The sequence below is a fragment of the Lichenostomus cassidix genome, chromosome 4, assembly GCF_008360975.1.
Source record: "Lichenostomus cassidix isolate B80296 chromosome 4, HeHo_3.0, whole genome shotgun sequence".
In the NCBI taxonomy this organism is placed as follows: Eukaryota; Metazoa; Chordata; class Aves; order Passeriformes; family Meliphagidae; genus Lichenostomus; species Lichenostomus cassidix.
Genome location: NC_139484.1, coordinates 20,159,215 through 20,179,459, shown reverse-complemented (window position 1 = coordinate 20,179,459; position 20,245 = coordinate 20,159,215). Strand labels below are relative to the sequence as shown.

Below are 20,245 nucleotides of genomic sequence, written 5' to 3'. Positions count from 1 at the left end.
CCAAGGCCAATGGTATGAGGATCAGTAAGGCCAAACACTAGCCCTACCCTTGAGTCACAACCACCCCAGGCAGTGCTACAGGCTGAGACAGTGTAAGGAAAACTGCCTGGTGGGAAAGAGCCTCGGGATGCTGAACAGCAGCTGAACAGGAGCCAGCTGTGCCCAGGTGGCCAAGAAGGCCAATGGCATCCTGGCCTGGGTTAGCAGTAGTGTGGCCAGCAGGACCAGGGCAGGGATTGTCCCTCTGTGCTCGGCACTGGTGAGGACACACCTCAAGTGATGTCCAGTTCTGGGCCCTTCACTAAAGAAAGTGCTGGAGCTAGCTCAGAGAAGGAAATGGGAGCTAAGGAAGAATCTAGAGAGTAAGTCCTGTGAGAAGTGGCTGAGGGAGCTGGGGTTGTTTAGCCTGGAGAAAAAGAGGCTCAAGAGAGCCCCTGTCACTCTCCACAACTGCCTGAAAGGTTGCAGCAAGGTGGGGATCAATCTCTTCTCCCAGGTAACAAGTGACATGACAAGCGCAAACAGCCTCAGGTTTCACAGGGGAGGTTTAGATTCGATATTAGGAGAGATTTCTTAACTGAAAGGTGGACAAGCATTGCAGCAGGCTGCCCAAGGAAGTACTGGAGTCACCATCTGTGGAGGCATTTAAAAGACATGCAGATGTGGCAGTCAGGGACACAGGTTAGGGGGCAGTGGTGGGTTAATGGTTGGAGTCGATAATCTTGGAGGTCTTTTCCTACCTAAAAATTCTGTAATTCTATGGAATAGAATAGCGGTTTACAGACTATGTTTACTACTTATGGCTATTAGATGAAGAAAGGTTGTGAGTTGCAAACTCCTGAAGGAAGCAAGGATAAAATAGGTATGGCATAGTTATCATGTTAAATTCTACCCTTCCATAAACTACAGTTGGAAGGAATCCTCCAGATACTACTGCAATATGAAAGGAAGGAAGATGGACATGTAACAGTCAGAAAAGCAGATGTTACTGTATCCTTAAATCCAATACTACCACACTTATGAATAAGTGGTTCCTTTTAAAAGTGGTAGGCTTATTCCTTTTTTTAATTTCCAAAGTATTTTTAAACTGATGTCAAAAGATATTGTTCACCTGATATAAATGAATGTAACTATTAGTCATGCTGCCAACCTTATTGTGGGAATTTCTACTTATATTTCATTTTTTCTTTAATATTTTAAGTTTCCTTAGCCAGAAATTCCTATTAATATAGCTGATGTTTTCAAATAAACGACTGAATACTAAAAGAGAAAATTAAGTGATTTCACAGTTCTGTATCATCAGACAAGACTGACAAATAGGGCTCAACATTGAAATTACATCCATAGACCAGGCCAACACACATGGAATATTGAGTCTGCAGTTCTCACTTTAATACATTAATGAGAAAACAAGAAACTGAAAGCCTTATTTTTAAAGACTATAATGGTGTCTGAGTCCAGCTGATTTTCCTGGGGACAGATACTGGATATTGTCATTACTTCCAATAAAGATACATTCTTTGGGAAGATATCCCAGCGCTTTTCATTAAAATCCTGTAGTTTACAGCACAGAGAGTATTTGGGGGTGAATCACCCCCTTTCTGTTTTCCCAAGGGAAGTGCCTAACTTGGGTCAGCCCTTTGTCCAAGGCTTGAGGAGACAGACAGACCACTGTGTATCTTCCTGCTCAGCTGTAGGTAGCAGTGAACCAGTTCTGTGGGTTCCAAAAGTGAGCTCCTGAAGACAAACCTGCCGTGGCTCACTCAGCAAGCTGCCCTCCCCAACCCCCAAACCCTGCTCGAGGCTCCTGCTGAGCAGGGCCAAGAGCAGCCCAGATATCTCCCCTCGGCCACCCACTCTTCCAGCTGAGGTTTAGCCTGAAGCTCCAAAGCAGCAGAGTGGGCTGGGGGCTCCTCTCAAACACCAAGGCAAATATGGCTTAAAACAGTCAATTGTCGCCAACTTTCTCAGCAAGTGTTCCACAGTCTTGGCGGGATAATCACACTGAAGTTTATGCTCACTGCTGAATCACTCTGGTTGGCTGGTAAGCAATGAAACAGCCCAAGTTCGGGTTTTTTCCTAATTCTAACTTACATGGGAAAATGCCCATCTGTGGTGGGCATTTTGAAGGGGTCAGAGAATTAAGTATGTACAGTAAGTATCTATTAAAATACTTGGTGGTGGGGGGGAATAGAAGTAATGAAGCAGCACAGAGACATACACCCCTCCTGCTCTGCTCCCATATACATGGCAGAAGTGTCAGTTTATCCAAAATTCTCCAGTGGTCTTAACCATTTTCATTAAAAAAATGTTTGTGACTCCTGCCACTTCTGCAATATTTCCAGGACTATGCTGATGTCTCGAATGACAACTGTCCACAAAAAAAAATAATAATTTCTACTAAGAACTCAGAAACAAATAAACAAACTGGCCAAAACCAGACTGGACTCAAGTTCCATATTTACATCCAGTTATCTGAGTGGCATTTAAGTTAGCATATGGAATAGGACAGTCTGATTCCAAGGAGAAGACAGCAGAACGCTCAGGACACTGAACACAGACCAGCAATGCTACAGTACAGCACACCAGTAACTGTGCAGTGCAGTCAGCAGTTTGGGGACAGGAGAAACTGGTACTCAGAAGCATCTGACTTCCTGACTGTGCTTCTCCTTTCCATATCAAGAAGAACAGAATAAACAACAGAGTACAAAAATATTAATTTACTAATGACAACTAGAGTAAAGAGCTATTTTGAATTAGTGAATGATGATAGAGTGGCAGTAGAAAATCTGCCTGGAATGGACTGCCAACACAGGTGAAAGAATGACTAAAAACTGCTGGCTAGAGAAAAAAGAAAATGTTCTAAAAACCTTGGCAGCATCATTTATTGAAGCCAAAAGCTGTCCATTATGTACAATTATGTCATTTAATACAAAAAATCAAACATGTCTAAAAATAAGACACAAAACATGTTATCACAAGCATTTTAAGTCAGCATTCTTAGGCTGACACAGCTGCTGCACACTCTGACACACCAGATTACAAAAAAAAAAAAAAAAAAAAAGCAGCGCATATGCAGACTTTGCTATCTGTCACAAAAGGCAACAGCCATGTACAATCTGTGGAATAAGTGCAATGCACTTGCATTAATAATATTTACTTCTTTCACAGGCATTATGGCTAAATTAGAATTTACTAAGTCAAGGCAATTCTGACTGAGATGGATTTGAAATTGCATTGAATTATGCAGATTTAAATATAGAAAAATGAAAACATTAAAAGTAAATAAAGACTGAAACAGAATCAGAGACTATTCCAGGAGAAGATGTAAAGGCAAGGTCTGAGTTCAGAATTGTGCCATACTTTAGTTACTTTGCACAAAACCAGTGAACATTTTATAAAATTACGTTGGTTTAGATGTCAGAGAGAAATGCTGTGGAAAGATGAGAGGATGAGCAGCATTTCCAGTTGCCACTGAAAACAAGCTCAAGAATTGCCTTTCAGTTCCATTGCTGATGGACTACACACAGTGATGGCATAACAAGAACATGAAAGTTAAGAACTAGAATACCCAAAGAAAATTTAAATGAAAGATAAAACAGATTTTCAAGCTGCATATGGGAGATCACTAGACCTGTAAGTTTCAAAGCAGAAACCATAGTAAATGATACCAGAACAAACAATATCTACCAAGAATTAAGAACTAGACTATGCTTAAGCTTTTGACATTTGTTTTAGAAATTAAGGCAATGTAAAAAAAGAAGTTTAGACATGCCCCAAATTTCCCTACTGTATGAAATCATTATGTTACTCATAAGACACAACATGAATAAGAAAATATGATGTTCACATGAAAGCATATGGTCAAATATACTGACGCTGCAGAACTAGTGGGTGTGTTTAGCTTGTGCTGAGCAGCATTAATTATCACTCAATCTTTAACATTTCCCTTTAACAAGAAGTAAAATGCGTGAGAATGAATCCATAAATTAGCAATCTAATGAAAGTATTTCACGACCACTTGCTTAGGACTGGAGTTTAGGGAATCACAGCAGGGAAACTTAAATTAGGACGTGGAAACTGTCACAGGAACTTGCAGGTGAAATATCCAAGTGCATTCCAGGGAGGAAACACCACCATGGTCCTTGAGAAAAGCCCTGCCGACTTCTTTTGTTTTTACACATACCTCGTAGAAAACGGCCTTACCCTACTACCTTATCGCACCTGCAAGAGGTCTTGATCTCCTCACCGCCCCACAAGCACACACGTGGCTATCAGCTTCTCCCAGAAGAAGGCACAATGCCGCTCTCCCCCCCACCCCGGGAAGGAAATTCCCCGTTTTCACAGGAGCAAAATGCCGGCGTCCTCTTTCCCTGAGCCAGGCCACGGCCAGCAGCACGGATCCCGCGCTGCATCCGCAGGGAAGCCATTCCCGGGCCGGGGGCAGCAGCAGGGACAGCGCTCTCTGACCCCGGCTGGCACAAAACCCGAGGCGCCGGGGATGACGTACCGCGTGTGCAGGCAGCGCCGGCCCGGGCCGTGCCCACGCCGGCAGCGAGCCCCGACTGCCGGGAGCCTCGAGCCCTGAGGCCCGGGCGGGGCGCGGTCGAGCTGACCCCTCTCCCACGGCAGATCGGGCGCGGCCGCCGCCCAGGCCGAGTCCAGCGGCGGCGGCCGGGCCGGCAGCACGGCAAGAGGAGGGGGGCCGCTTCCCTACCGCCTCCATTCCCGTGCGCGAAGGTCGGAATTGCCCGCCGGCATTACTCACCGGGAGCTGAGGGGAGCGGCGGAGCGGGGGGAGCAGGGGTGGGAGAGCGCGCGGCGCCCTCGCGCCGCGGCGGGGGAACGGCGTCCGGTGATCCCGCGCGCGAGCCCGCGCGCGCAACGTGCTCGCGCCGCCGCCGCCACCCGGCCAAGATGGCCGTCGGGCGCGGGGGGCGGGGCCTGGGCGCGCGCCACGGAGAGCAGGGGAGGGGAGGGAAGGAAGGGCGGCCCTCGCCGTGGAGAGGAGGGGAGGGAAAGAAGGAAGAGCGGCTCTTACCATGGAGACCTCGACAGCCGCCGTCCGGAGGGCGCGCAGCCTCCGGGAGCGGGTCGGGCCGCGATGCGGGAGGCACCAGCCGTTCCGGCTCGCCGAGCCCGCCCTGCGAGGGGCGGCCCTGCTCTGAGGGGAGCCGCCGGGACGGCACGGCGCGTTCCCAGGACAGAAAGGTTTGCTGGCCTCTACCTTCACTGGAGGGATAGTCAAGGGCAGCAGCAACAGTTAGACCGGGTGCTTCTTTTCTCAAGGAAAGGTGTTGCCATTCCTTTTCACAACTGCAGTTTCGGCGTTAGGAACCGAGCTCCAATATCGGATACGCCCGGCGATTGACACGACGCGAAAGGTACCAAGATGGAATGGTCTTGCTGGACTTTACCTGCCCTGGGCAGCCTGTCATCTGCACCTGGGACACTGGGGCTACGTGCTTTCATTCCCATCGGGAAGAACTGTCATTCTCTTTCGGGAGCCCATCACCTTACTAAGGATATAACCCCCAATAATGATTATGTCCAAGGACTGCTCCCCCACAAGGGGTGCCACACCAAGGTCCTGCTGGCCTTTACCTGCCCTGGGCAGCGTGTCATCTGCACCTGAAACACTGCGACTACGCGCTTTCCTTCCCGTGGGGAAGCACTTTCAAGGGCCCAGCACAGGAACCCGGGTTGCATAGCGGACACCGAACACCCGCCGGGATAGCTGGCACACGGAGGAGCCGGACGCGGCCCTGCCCCGGTGCCAGTCCCGCCCCGCCCCGCAGTGTCGTGTGAGGGGAGCGGGAGGCGGCGGCGCTGAGGGAGCGGGCGGGGCTGCGCGTGCGCACTGCGGCTCTCCGCCCTGCGCTGCGGCGGCGGCAGTTCCCGGCGGGATCAGGTGCGAAAGGTGGGAGCTGCGGCTCAGCCCGGGCCGGGAGGGGAGGAGGAGGAGGAGGAATGTCCAGCCCGGGTAAGAGCTCGGCTGGCTGAGGTGGCTTGTTCGTGCCGGGGCTGCCCGCATCGCCCCGCGGCCGGAGAGCGGAGCCCGGGCTGGGGATCCGGAGGGGCCGGTGTGGGCCGTGAGGAGGTACTGCTGCTGCTTCATCGCCGATGGTTACGCTTTTTGTAGGCCTGGGGGACACGGCTGCCGTTCACTGTTGTAAACCTGGTTAATTATCGTTGTAGTTATTTATAATTGTTATGATTAATTGTAATTAATATAATTAATGTTCATTGAAAGCCCTACAAACAAGTTGTGGGGGGACGGCTACCCATTGATTTTTTTAAAGCGGTTTCATCCTCTGGTGGCAGTGGGTTTTCTCGGCAGCTTCCGCCTGATATTTATACTTTACACGCCTTGTAAAGATGTGCTCGTCCTGTAAGGAACAGCTTGTAGCCTTACGAGGTAACTTTGGAAGTCTGGGCTTTCACAAAAATTATATTTTTTAAAAAGTATTTTTTTCAGATTGATTAGGAATACATGGAGAAAATTGTTAATATAATTCCCTTAATTATCTTTATATTTAGTGAAATATATTTGTGACAATGAAAGACTAGTCATTTTCGCTAATAGGCTTAAAGCAATGTGTTGAAGGCAGAGTAAAAATGATAAGTTTATTAAAGTTGTATTGAGAGAGTAATCTGAGGGGTCAAATGTACAGGTGAGCTAGTTGTTGACATAGGGTGCTGCTGAACACTTACTATCATTATTAAATATTAATTGAAAGTTAGTAATTTGAATGTTTAATGTTACTGTTTAATCTTCCACCTGAGTAAAAGATAGGAAGCATAGTCAGAGTCTGGATTTTGGATATATCTTGAGATCTTTGAAGGCTTTAGACCAGCAAGGGTCTAGCCAAAGGAAATGAGAGCAGGGACAAGAGCTTGTGAGGTAAAATGAGTAGTGCAGTTAAGAAAGTTGGTATGAAATTTCTGAGGTATGAAATTCCCTTCTGCTAAGAACAGGAAAAACAGTCTTATGGATGTTGTAAAAACGCTAAAGTAGTCAGTGCAGCCTTTGTTCCATTTTCCTGGAAAAACTGCAGTTAGGTATTTGCGAAAACTGAATAAAATTATGTGATAGTAATACAATCAGAATAATACTTAAAAAAATAAAATAAAAGAGAAGAGCCAGATGAGCTCTGATCCCCTGAAGGATTCTGAGGAGGTGGTTTGGGGAGGGATTTGTCAGTAAGACAATTAAAAATATGCACCAGTATGCACACAGGAAATATTCTAGTGTGGTTTCTTAAGAGTAGTCTGGATCAAACTTTTTTTTTTACAGTAGCCATTACACTTAATAAGGAAGGAATATGAGGAGTCTGTCTTGAGTTTTACAGGATTTCTGCCATTGTTCAAGCTGCTGAAGTGTGCTCTAAAAATAATGATTTTAAAGGGTTTTTTTAAAGAGCTTTTGAAGCTGACTTGTAACTAACTCACTTTTACACAGGGGTGTCATGAAACATGCTCCTGGAGAGTTCAGTTTTGAGTGTATTTTCACTGTTTCCTGTAACGTTGAACACAAAATTGGAGGGATTGCAAGCACTGTACAGCTAAGGGTTGGAATTAAAACCGTCTTGAGAAGATTGGTAGCAGGTTGGAAGTCAGTGTAACTAAGCTCAGTTAACAAAAACTGAGGGAGGAAGAAAACACAGGAAGAAAAAAATCAAAGACCTGATTAGTGGAAAGGGTGTCAGCGAGCAGCAAACAGTATCCCAAAAAATACTGGGCATTTATACTGCACTTGAGCACTGAAGTGCATAGTAAAACAAATATTAATTGAGAATTATGTTCTTTCAACTAGACAGGTGTTGCTTTGTCACATTAACAAGTGTGAGTAAATATAAAGACAAGGGAAGTGATTACTCTGTTAAAAAGGCCCTTAGCTAAAACGGTATGGTTATTTTTTTAAACAATAGTACTGGATACCTAGACTCTGCAAAAATTTTAGGTTTATCAAACTTTGTGAGGGGAGCTGGAAAGGCATGGACACACTAGGAAAGAACAAACTAAGAGCAAATTTGATGAGTGCCCTCACATCAGTGAAAGGGTTACTACATAAAGGCCAGTGATTAACTAATCTTTGAGTTCTCTGTAGGGCAAGAGATGCTTGTTTTTGGAAGGTAATACTTGATTTGCATGCTAAAGGAAATAATTTAGCTTTTAGGCTGATGAAACCTGAAGCTGGGTGTCCACAAATCTCTTGCTGGAAGAGTAAATATCTGGACAGACATCTGCAGAGGACAGTCTGGTCTGTCAAAGGCCCTTACAGGTGTGTGTTGAAACAGTTCTGTGCATACAACATGGTGGAATTAGAAGTTTTGATAGGGAAAACTGCTTTGGAATCTGCAAGTTTCCTTGAGCCTGGATTTTTATGGAGCTTTAATAGGAAAGGCCCATGATGTATCCTTCTATGTCTCCTCTTGGGTGGGTAGTGTGCTTGGAGAAGGGTTTGCTTCCAGGTGTGCACCTTTTAATGGTGTCTCCTGCTGGTTACACTGAGAACAACCCGGCTGGTTTGGTTGGGAAAGGCAGGCTGTCCAGCCATTGAAATCCATTTCACTCTGCTCATAAACTGTACTTGCTAAAACATCTTCAGTTGGCTGTTACTTCACAGGGCTGGGATGTTTTCTGGAAAAGAGTGAACTTCTCTGAGGAAGAGGAGGGATAAAGAGTTCAGGGAGGCAGGGGAAAAGCCACTACTTTGTCTTGATCAAAGGATGTGCAAACCACAGAGTGAAAAGTGGCAAAATGGAAGCGTGGCATTGATCACGTCATTAAGCCATTCATATATTCACATTGTTAATAAGGAAACAGCAGCCTGTTCATGATCTTCTGGAATAACTGAATTGGAAAATTGGAGATGTTTCCAGCCAATGCTTCTATAGATGCAGTGTGTCTTTCCATTTTTCAGCACACGTCAAAGAGAAGGGCTTTTAGAAAAATCAGTTGTTTTTACACAGCCTGAAAAAGAAAAATTTTATTAGGTGACTTAAATTCCTTTTAGAGCTAAGTATTTGTGTGTCATTTAAAACGAGGTACTTTTACTTCTTCTAGTAAAATGTTCAGAAGTGTTACTTCAGTGAGCTGGCCTGTTGCTGCATTATTTTTCTTTAGTACTTTTATCATCAAGGTTTTAAAGTTCTGAGAGTATTGGGGAGTTTCAGCAAAGCTATCCAGAATGTATTGTTCTTGAGCAGGGGTTCTGTCATGAAAATCTGACTCATTTAGTTCAACCATTGAAAATTTTCAGTCTGTGTCATCATTAGTACATAATATGTGGCTAACTTACTTGCCAGCAGTGGTTTGGAGTTGAAATTTGGATTTTGAGTAGTTTTGTGTGTTAGATAGGAAGAAACAAGCTCAAAATGGTAGGAAACACGAATGGTGCTTCTTGCTGTATATTTCAGAACCCCAAAAGGTAATGCCTCAAACTTTTGAGAACCAGGGCAATGCAAGTCTTGTATTATTAAGATATTTAGAACTTTGCTGAAGCTTATGAGAAATCTCAACATCGTTGTCTTAAGGGATTCTGCATACTTTGAAAATTCCAATACTTTTTTCTGAAAGCAAGTATAATCAACTTCATGATATAACCTGAGTGAACTGTGTAATTTCTGTGATTTACGAAACAACCCAAAAACACACCTTGAAGCAAGAGTAAAAACTGATACAGTATTCAAAAGAAGTTTTATGTGATGATTTTGAGATATGATCACTTGAATTACAAGCGATCAATTAAACTTTACTTTGTGAGGTTGAATTTTCTATGTATATTTTCAGAGGCTGTAAGAACAGTATTTTTGGTGTCTATATAAATCTGAGAATTAAAATGAGTGCAACTCAACCTCTCTTAGTCCATTGTCACAAAAGTTAAAAAAAAAAAAACCAAACTGCATGGAGTTTGGACTAATAGGTCGTTTGAGCTTTAAAATTCACAAGTCCAAGAAAATAGTCTTCCCGATGCTTAATAAACATGATTTGTATTTTGGTGCATGCAGCGTGGGGGTTGGACTAGATGATTTTTGAGGGTCCCTTCCACCACTCCAAACCAATCTATGAAAAATGTTTGTTTTTCAAGTAGCTGATACCTGAGTGTTTCGTAATTTTATTCCGAGGTTTCTTTCATTTGGATGACATTATGATTCATTCAATATATATGTGATATCTGTGGGATTAGCTGTGTAGTGTCCAATTTCTCTTCTGAGAGGATGGTGTTTGAACAAGGGTTTTGTCTGCAGCCTCTTGTTTTGTGACACTTGCTGTTGTCACTATTTAGATTTTACTACCCATGCAATTATTTCTTCAGATTTTTAATGGTAGTTAGGACTGCAGTCTTGTATATGAGAAAGCAGGTAAAATATCTGTGTCAAGTCTTACATTTGCAAAATTAAAGCAGAATACCGAAGGGACAGTAGAAAGCATTTGGTGCACTTCAGAATTCAGATTTCCTGTGTCCCATAAATAATTTTTAGCTGTGGAGTCATTGGTACATAGAAGATGTCTCTGCCTTGTGTCAGTTCTGTGGTGGGTAAGGCCTGGATCCTCAGGATACCAGCCTATCTCAGTACCTTATTTGCTCTCTGGGAGAGGCACTGCAAGACTTTCTCTGAGATTAGCAGAGCATGACATGATGTTATGCATATAAGCAAATGATGAGAAGTCAGCTCTAATTCTGACTTTTTAGTGCTCTATGTTAAATTTTAGGCTTTAATGTAGTTCTTTTCATGGAACTTACGTTTCTTTGGATTTTTAAAAAAATATTTTAAGCTACTTCCTAGGAAATAGTAAGGTGCTTCATACTATATAAAACCCAACTTAATTAAATTGTTGTATATGTGGTGATAGTCTGGGTATTGAGACTGAGTGTGATTACTTGAACAATGAAAGTTCACAAATTAACAATTGCAGATGAAGTTGTAAAGTTAAAGAAGTGGTCCGTGAATAAATGTGGCTATAACCAATTGCTACAAATTACACAGTTTGTTTAAACTCCCATTTTCTATTTTAGGGAGCAGTATCTCTTGCTCTAGTTTCTGAAGCTGCATATTAAGAGAATTTTAAGTGTATCTGTGAGAGAGAATGAAGTTGTATTGGTAACCTCTAAATCAACATTTTTAATTTTGATTTCTTAAAAACCAAACAACTGTAAAAACCAAATTCTTAAACCCTCTATATGCATAAATTAGAATGATATAACTAAAATATGTCTTATGAACGTTCCAAGTATGTACTGAATCCTAAAGGACACAAAATTTACATATATGTGGAACCTCTTAGATATATTACACATATATATTCTATGTATTTATACATATTGTTTCAAATATAGAAATAAAAGGTTCTACAGATATGCAAAAATCTATGCTTATATGGGTATATGTATAAACCACAAATTCTGTAGGCTGTTATAGAAATGTAAGGCCAAAGAATTAAACTATGTGAACAAACAAACCCCTTTAATTTTCCCACTAAGCCAAAGATATGTCAACTAACTCATCTGTTTTCTCTTACTAGAAATGACTACCCCAAACAAGACCCCACCTGGTGCTGATCCAAAGCAGTTAGAGAGGACTGGTACTGTTAGAGAAATAGGCTCACAAGCAGTTTGGTCTCTTTCATCCTGTAAGCCAGGTAAAAATCACAGCAACAATGTAAGAAGTTCAATGTGCGTTTATGTTTTGGGAGGAAGACATCCACAGCAGTAAAACAGCTGTAGTATAGGCTGTATGGGTAGCCACTACAAATAATTTTGGCCTTCTCTATATGTGATACAATATGGAAGTTAAAATGGTATCTGAAACCCTACTATGAGGAACTACCTCCTGTGAACTAAACAGATATCTTGTTTTATACTAAATGGTTTTATTTTTTGCTTGTACAGTGAAAAAAACCATAAAAGCAGAAACCCCCCCAGCACTGTGTAATTGTTTCTGTGCATTGGCATTTTGTCTGGGAGTCTTCCATTTTTAACTAAAGATAATGATGCATCTGGGGCACCTAAATGTTCTGCCTGAACTTTGTTCAGGGCCGCCATGTAATGGACTCAGCCGTTACATGGTGGCCCTAAAATGGTGCAAGTAAATGAACCCGTGGTCCTGAGGTGCAGTTAGTGATACCTGCTCAAAATACCTGAAAATCTGTATTCTTTCCCTTTTGGGTGGTTGAGTTGCTATTGCAGAAATATCTATTGGGAATTGATCTGCTGCTGTCTTGCTGCAGCCTAGGGTCAGTGATCCCTTTATGTCACAATGTCATGCCCAGTCTGAATGACTTTGGTCTGATATCCTGAATATTGGAGAAAAATACTGTAGGGTTTTGTTGTTTAAACAGGATGAAGGAAATTTTTTATTGCAGATTAAACTGCAGTTGCTACATTAGTACTGTAACTACTGTGGACAATCAATAAAAGCATGTGATTAATAAAAGGACCGATAATGAGAGAATAGAAAATACAAAGCTGGAGTTGCTTCTTTGAATGTGATGGCATTAACCTTTAGGAATATTGTTTTTGCCATTAATTCCTTCTTCTAGCTTGTCCTTGAAAAAGCAAAAATATTTCAGGACATGACTTGTAAAGAAAATGTTACATTGGGGTAAAATTTTGTAATGAACGGTCTCTGCTAATGATTTTTCTTTAGTTCAGTAGTTAAGTTACAGAAGAGGTGGAAAAGTCCAAATGTTAATTATTGTTCTGGCAACCAATATAAATTACTACTTAACTGCTCGAAATTCCAGGACGTGTTGACATGCTTTCACACCTCACAGACATCAACAGTACTGAACTTTCACAGATTCGCCTGTTTGAGTTTTGTGTCAGAAAAGCGTAGGTGCAACTTGGATATCTGGAAATATTTCCTAAATATGTTATAACTTGGGAGACATTAGTTTGTAACAGTTAAAGAAAAGCAGTGTTTGCCTCACAGAAATGGGATATTCAAGGTTATCACATTTTTTTTTTCTTAGGGTTTGGAGTGGATCAATTACGAGATGATAATCTAGAAACTTACTGGCAGTCAGATGGATCACAGCCTCATTTGGTGAACATCCAATTTAGGTATTAAAATATACTCTCTATGGGTTAGGGTGCTTTCTTTAACTTTATATTGATTACTGTTCACCAGGATAGAAATTTTGAAAGTGCAAAAACTCCTGGGTTAGTTCTGTTACATAACAAGTAAGAAGTCAGATAGCATTTATGAAAACGAGATTTTCAAATGTTATGATAATTCAATGCCTAAATAATCAACAAAAATGAATGTTTAGTGGTACATCAGTTGTGGCAGCACCACACTTACTCACGTAAGGTGATTTATGTCCTGATTTTGTGTCTTTGAGTGTCATTTGGAAGGTAGATGACTGCTGCTAAAGTAGTCCTGTATAATCTGTATAATCAGCAGAATTGGAGAAACCTTTTTCTATTCTGTCCTGTGTAGGATGCTTTCAGTACTTTTTCTTTAACCAAACTTGAGATGAGATGTTTGTCACCTTTGTTTGTTTACTTTCTTGAGAACAGCTGGGTATAATAAGAGAGCCCGTATTTGAAAAGTTAAACTTAAGCTTCATTACGTGCAAGTGCTTATTTGGCATCTTGACCTGTTTCTTGGTATACTGACATTTCTGAAAGCAGACAAAGGAGAATGGTGAAAATCAACTGTGTGTGCATAATGTAATGTAGAAATACACCTAGTTCTTTAAGGTCAAGTTTCTTATAAATCACTAGGCACACTTGTATTCATTTTCAGAACATTTAAATCCTTAGTTATTGCAAGCTAGCAACAAACTAATCCTGAATATTTTTCTTTATTATGCTTACATAGCTTGTGTTGCTTCTTGCAGAAGAAAAACAACAGTGAAGACCTTATGTATTTATGCAGACTACAAATCTGATGAAAGTTACACTCCAAGCAAAATCTCTGTCAGAGTAGGAAATAATTTTCATAATCTCCAGGAAATCCGGGTAGGTCAATGATACTTTGCTTTCTGTCTCAAGGCAGCTCTCTCATTAGGACATCTGATGTAATGAAGTGGGTTGTGGAGGTAAAATATGGCATTGTGCTTGAAGGGAAAATGTCTGGGTTTATTTTGATGTTCACTTTTCATTTTTGTCTTTTAAATGTAGTAGGCTGCTGGTTTCTGTTTTTTCATCAGGCTCCTTTACCAAACATCATTATAATTAAATAATCATCCTTAGAATTAAATATATTCATAAATTATGTTTTAATTTTGAGTATAGTTTCTAATCTTTTGTGAAGGTTTTTTTTAATACTCAGCAGTCACTGAGATGTAAAAATATTGGCTGGAATGCAGTTTTTTAACAAATGAAGCAAAATACAATTTTCAGTTCTGCAGATATGCTTAAGATTTTGAATGAGATGGAGTTGTAGTGTTTTGTTAATGTTTTTATTTATAAAAGTGTAATAGGCAAATGTAGTATTCTTTCAGGGTGACACTTCTAGCCAGAACAACTGTGATAAGATTTGAGTTGCTTTAACTGCTTAGTTTTGCTTACCTTTTGGTAAATAGTAAAAGCAGATTTGAACTAATCTATGATCTTGGTAGAAGTCCACCTTGAAAATTAATCAGGTTATTCATAAGCAGCGATCTTTGCTCGTTCCGAGTCAGGGTAGACTCATATTTCAAATTCCTGCTCTGGAGCTCAACAGTTACTGACTGATATTTTGGGAAGGTTTAATTTACCAGCCTTATATGGCAATTATTATAATAATAGAAGGATTGGGATGATGAAAAAAAGGTGGTGCCAAATGGTGGCTTGAATTTTTACTTCTGGGATTTTTATTGTTTTCACTTTGGTTTTTGGTCCCAACAATTCAAAGTACCAACAGCAACTTATGAATAGAAGGTTGTAGATGCTGTGGGATTAAAAACAAGTATAGTAGAGATGTCTGTCAGCACTATGCATCTATCTGCATCCTTTCAATGATTTGTGATCTCTCAAGTTTTGGCCTATACTTTCGTCCTAAATCTAAAATGGAAGGCTCTCGACGTGTTTATTTTTCTTTAATTAATGAAATATTCTTCTGGAAGAAATCAATCACCACATTATTGTGACTTTCATCAGCTGCAAATTCTTGCTTTCAATCTTCATAATTGTATCATAGCAATTTGAGAGTTGCACAGGATATGAAGATCATCAGCTGGATCTTTTCTGTTAGGCTGCGGGTCAGTTTCCCGAGTGTCCACTAGATGTCAATGTTGGCCTTAATTATCAGATTGATTTTTGCACTTTTATCTGCCCTTTCAATAACTAAATGATTATCCTGCTTGTAATCATGCTTAGTACAGCACTATATATCTAGCTGCCTAATTTAAGTTTCTTATACAGTGGTACACTCCCACTCTTGAGGGTATGTGTGTTATTAACATATTAAAGATTTATAGAAACGATAAAATGTATAGCAAGTGTATTAGTCTTCTGCAGTGTCTCAGGCAACATTTCTTTAGCTCTTTCTTGCTAAACACGGGATTCTATGCATAATGTATGTAGTTAAAAATGGCACTTCTACATGAAACAAATTACTAGTATTTTTTATGGTATATGGATGTGACTATAATATGATGCATGACAGAGTAACTCTTATGCATACCACATGTTTATGTGCTTTTTTTACTTCCAAACTGAGGAGAAAATATGGTCACGCTTCTTATTGAGATACAATACTTTGATGCTGTAAAATGCTTGTGACTGTCATCACCATGATGTTACATGTTGCTATCAATTTTCATATTTCCCAAACTGCTTGATACTGTTTCTTAAATTTTCCTTCAGTCCTGAAACTTTCTCCTTTCTTCAGCTTCTCTGACACATGGGGAGGTTATTAAAGCCGTGCAAACTGTTATGAGCTCTTTACAGAAATCTGCTTAATTATACAGTGATTCCATTGGTTTCAGTACTGATTAACTGGGTGGAAAATCAGGCTAAAGCATTTTATATTTTTCCATGGATGCTTGCCCAACTCATAGTGTCTAATGAATGTGTTTTCTTTCCTAATGGTCTAATTTTCAACACAATGCAATAGCTGTTAGGCTGAATTTTGTCACAAATATAAGATTAGCTTTAGTTTGTGATCTAGTATGTAGGCATGTCTTTTTTGGAACCTAAGATGAAATTATTTTCCAGATAAAAGGCTTTTTCTCCCCCTTGTTTGTACCCAATTGTAAGAGTGAGAACAGCCATCACTGTCTGGCAGGATTATTCCCTTGCTCTCTGCAGTTAAGGTGTGTGCAGTCAGCCTTCTCCTCTGACTTAAGTGTCTTAGTATCACAGCTGTCAAGCTTGGAGAGCAAATATTTTCTCTTTTCCAGTCATGGAGTTTTCCCACATGATGGTACAAACAGTCTGGATGGACAAAATAATCTGTGGAGGCATTTTTGAAACAGCATCCAGACTCCTCAGTATATAATTTAAGTTACTATACTTTCTCATGATCTGAAAATAACCCAATGCAAAGCATGTGAATGAAATGCTGGCTGTAAGAGATCTTTGGTCTCTTCAAGTGATGCTCGTCTGCTTATTGCCTTTGTACCTTTCCAAGACATTTAGGTGTTCAGCAGTTCATCTTGCTGTAAGAAGATTAAGTGTTTTGATGCTAAGTGCAGGTAGTATTTCAGGGTATAGTCTATGTCCATATATAATATATATATACTCAACTGGTTGTTTCAGTGGTTTCTGCTGTCAGCCTATAATGGAGAGTCTTAACACAGACTCAGGTGAAAACTCTGTAATCTTTATACACATTTGATGGCAGCAGTGTGAGGTCTTTGTTGGGGGTTTTGTTTGTTTGCTTTTCCTTTGGATTGCTGTCTCGTTTGTTTTCAGTTTGTTTTCTATCCCTTTTGGCCTTGCTTGGTGTTTTGTAACCAGGTGCAAGCACAGCAGCCTCCCTGAGCACCACGGACAGGGCTCCTTCCTCACTGTTTGGAGAGATTTTGCACTAGAGAGGGGAATTACCAACTGGAGGAATGCCCAAGCTGGGGAGCTTTTTCAAGGGGTTAGTTAAGCAACGTGACCCTACTGTAATGTCTTTATTCCTACAGTGTCCAGTGACTGGACTTACCCAGACATTTTCTGAAATCCAACAGCTAGCCATGTCCACCTGTTTCCTGTATGTGGAGTAAACTTAGATCCTGAGGAATGAGAACATGCTAGTTTGTCGTGGGGCTGTTGCAAGGTAATCAGTAAAGAAAATGTATTCTTGTGTCTCTAATCAAACATCTCTGAGGTGCATTTTAAACTGCTTACCACTGAAGACAGAGTACTGAGTTGTTACTCCTTTAGATTCCTGACTAGGCTTCAGGTACTTTGGTTAGAAGCCATTCCTCTGTTTTCTTTCTTCCATTCAAGAAAAGAGGCATTTCTAACCCCTAGTTGTTCCTTGGGGTCAGAATGTCAGCTAAAAGTAGTGTGCTTTTTACAATCTACTCTTGATGCTATGAAAAGACTGAGTAAACTTTAATCTTACAGAATTTCAATCTGTAGTTTTTCTTGTCTGTCTCTAGGATGCTCCGTAGACACAATCATCACACCAGTTGATAATTTGGATTGTTATCTTGCTGTTGTGCTGGTTGAGTATGGATTTGGTTCATCAGGATGCGCAGTACCTGTTCCTTACATCTATACTGGTACTGAAAATCTACAGAGCAGGGGTATAGAAAGCTCCACTGGTATTGGTTAGTTATTAAGCCTTGTGATTGATGTCAAGGGTAGGAATCAAATTTTGGAAGCAGGGTTGTTTCCATTTGATGCAGTTGGTATTCTGTACGTATTTCCATCTTCCAGCAGAGGATATTTTGTGAATCCCCAGATGGGATGTTCACTTGAACTATCTACAAAGGCAGATGAAATGATGTAACATCACTGTTCCCTGCCAATATCATCATCACTGTAGGTGATAGGACCTTTTCATCATTCATGTGCTTATGGAAATAACTAATATATGCTTCAAACTGTGGGAATTATGAACAGGATTATAGTTTTCCTGCCTTTTTATACTGTAGAATGGTAATACATTAGAACAGAGCTTACTGTGCAGTCATGAGAAATGCAGTTATTGAAATATTGCCTTTTATGCTTACGAGGTGTGTGTATCCAAATAGAGAAGTCCACATTAGATCTAATAGAATTATGAAAAAGGGAAGATAGTTTTGGCCTACACACCATAAAATTGTTAAGCGTTTTTGTCTAACCTTGCTCTGAAATAGTATTTTAAGAGAAATAAACATATTTTCTGTTGGATCTTAGAGGAAAACTAAACATCGTTTTTATGCTGTGATACATGTTGCATATAAAATATATTTTTTTCTTTTGTATCGAGCATTCAGAAACAAATCTTCCGAGAAATCTTTTCTTGCCACAGAAGGGCTCAATTAGGCGAGGGTACCTTAAAGAGGCCCTGTATTTTTAATACTGTCAGTCTGACTTTACTTTCTGAAGCAGAGGAAAAGCCATATGAAACAATGTGGCAACAGCTCTGTGGAAGGCAGCAACTTGATGAAGAACAGAGCTTTCCTCAAGGGAACTCAAGTACAGAGAGACTAGGAACTGATCGAAGCACTGAATGTTACACATATATGAAAGCCTCTCTTGCAGTTACAGTCTTTCTCATGATTATTCAAGTTCCACCATGGAAAAGAAATTGGAAAATCACCACCCTCACAGTTAAGAATTTCTTCCTAATTTGTAATCTAAACCTTAGTTTAAAGCCGTTCCCCTTTGTCCTATCTCTAGGTGCCCTTGTAAAACATCTCTTTTCCTCTTTCTTGTAGGCTCCCTTAGGTACTGGAAGGCCACAATTAGGTCACACTGCCACCTTCTCTTCCTGCAGAAGTGTTTGATTACATTGTTTCATCTCTTTTCTGTGTGTGAAGTTCTAGTAGGAGGATTTGAAAATATTTCCCCAAAATCTTGTTTGTTAAATATTTTACTTCTGTAAAGATCTTTCTGGTACCAGTGGCTTAAAAATTCAGATTTTTAAAAACATATGTTATCAGTGCAGGTAAACTGTTCTCCAACATGATTGGGGCATTTTTCATTGTCTTTAATGCAAGCTTTCACTGATGTATTCTAATTATAACACTGTAAACAAATTCTCTGGTGGTCATGAGCCGCTTGCACATAGTGCTCTGTGTGTGAGGGAGAAAGAGCCAGATGCTTGAACTTTTTGTATTGAAAACCAACTGCAAATTTAGGTGAGCATATTCTCTAGCACTCTTTTCGAAGGGTGTAGGGATAAAACTACTGTTGTGGAATAGTAATCATATTACTCATCTTGTAGGAAGGTGATTTTTTTTTTTTTTTTTTGTAGTCTATGCAGATTATCTGTTATTGAACCAGTATCCCAAGTCAAAATCCACATTGAGTTGTGTCCAGTTTATGCCTGGCTGAAACTGGTAATTGTGTTGTTCATTTTGGTACCAGATTATACTTGCTTGATGTTTTTGTTCAAATGAATTAGTTCTGTGTAGGATCGCCTGGTTTGAACTGGTATCACTTACCTAAAAACTCTGCAGGAAAAGCACCGTACACACTTAAGTGTGAAGTTCCTTCCAGTTAAGAACAGTCCTTAAAACTTATTGTTCCCATTTTTTTCATCAGTTTGTTTTACTGACTCAGCTTTTCTTGGTGACATTTTTCAGAAAAGTATTTATTTTCAGTGGTGCTTTAATATTGATTAAATAGCTGTTAGGGATTTATGTGTGTATACTTGTGTTGTTCACCAAGCTTATTGCTTTATGGAATCCATATTTCCTTATTGATTATCTCAGTGATTGTCTCCAGGACTACAGACTTCCAGACTGAAAAGCCTACTGAAATAATTTTTGTAGTATCTCTATAATACCTAAAGCAGTAGAATAGAGCCATGAAAAACTGCTGGTTTTCCATGATAGTTTCTTACCGTCTTTGTATCCCTGAAAGATTTGTTCAGGGAAGACGTCAGTAATGAAGATCAGTGTACCAATAGACTAGCCCCATTACCATTCCTAATTAGAAAAAATGAAGGGTCTCTTCTTTGCAGGAAGATACTGTTATGAAGGGAGCACATGTACGGTGAAAGGAGCCACATGTATGTGGTAATAAAAGTTCTGTGAGAGTAGGGTCTGTCATTTTTCTTCTTGGCACATGTCACCAGTGGCATGGCCATGCTGCTCATGTACAAAAATTCTAGCTGCAGCTGTGGAATAGTATTGTTTTTAACTCTACCAACTTGTGCAG

General features: G+C 40.5%; 1 protein-coding gene across 10 annotated transcripts in view; it reads left to right on the top strand.

Annotated features, from left to right (window-relative positions):
* Positions 1 to 4,577: 4,577 nt before the first annotated feature.
* The window catches only part of ANAPC10 (anaphase promoting complex subunit 10), a 33,773-nt gene continuing 18,105 nt past the window's right edge, over positions 4,578 to 20,245 (top strand). The window contains exons 1-5 of one of the 10 annotated variants that reach the window (XM_085058165.1): positions 4,579 to 4,740; positions 5,335 to 5,384; positions 11,530 to 11,646; positions 12,979 to 13,069; positions 13,852 to 13,972. In XM_085058165.1, coding sequence (XP_084914291.1) covers positions 11,532 to 11,646; positions 12,979 to 13,069; positions 13,852 to 13,972 — 327 coding nt within the window. In that variant the 5' untranslated portion in view covers positions 4,579 to 4,740; positions 5,335 to 5,384; positions 11,530 to 11,531. The other 9 variants (XM_085058164.1, XM_085058166.1, XM_085058170.1 and 6 more) reach the window with 9 other exon arrangements.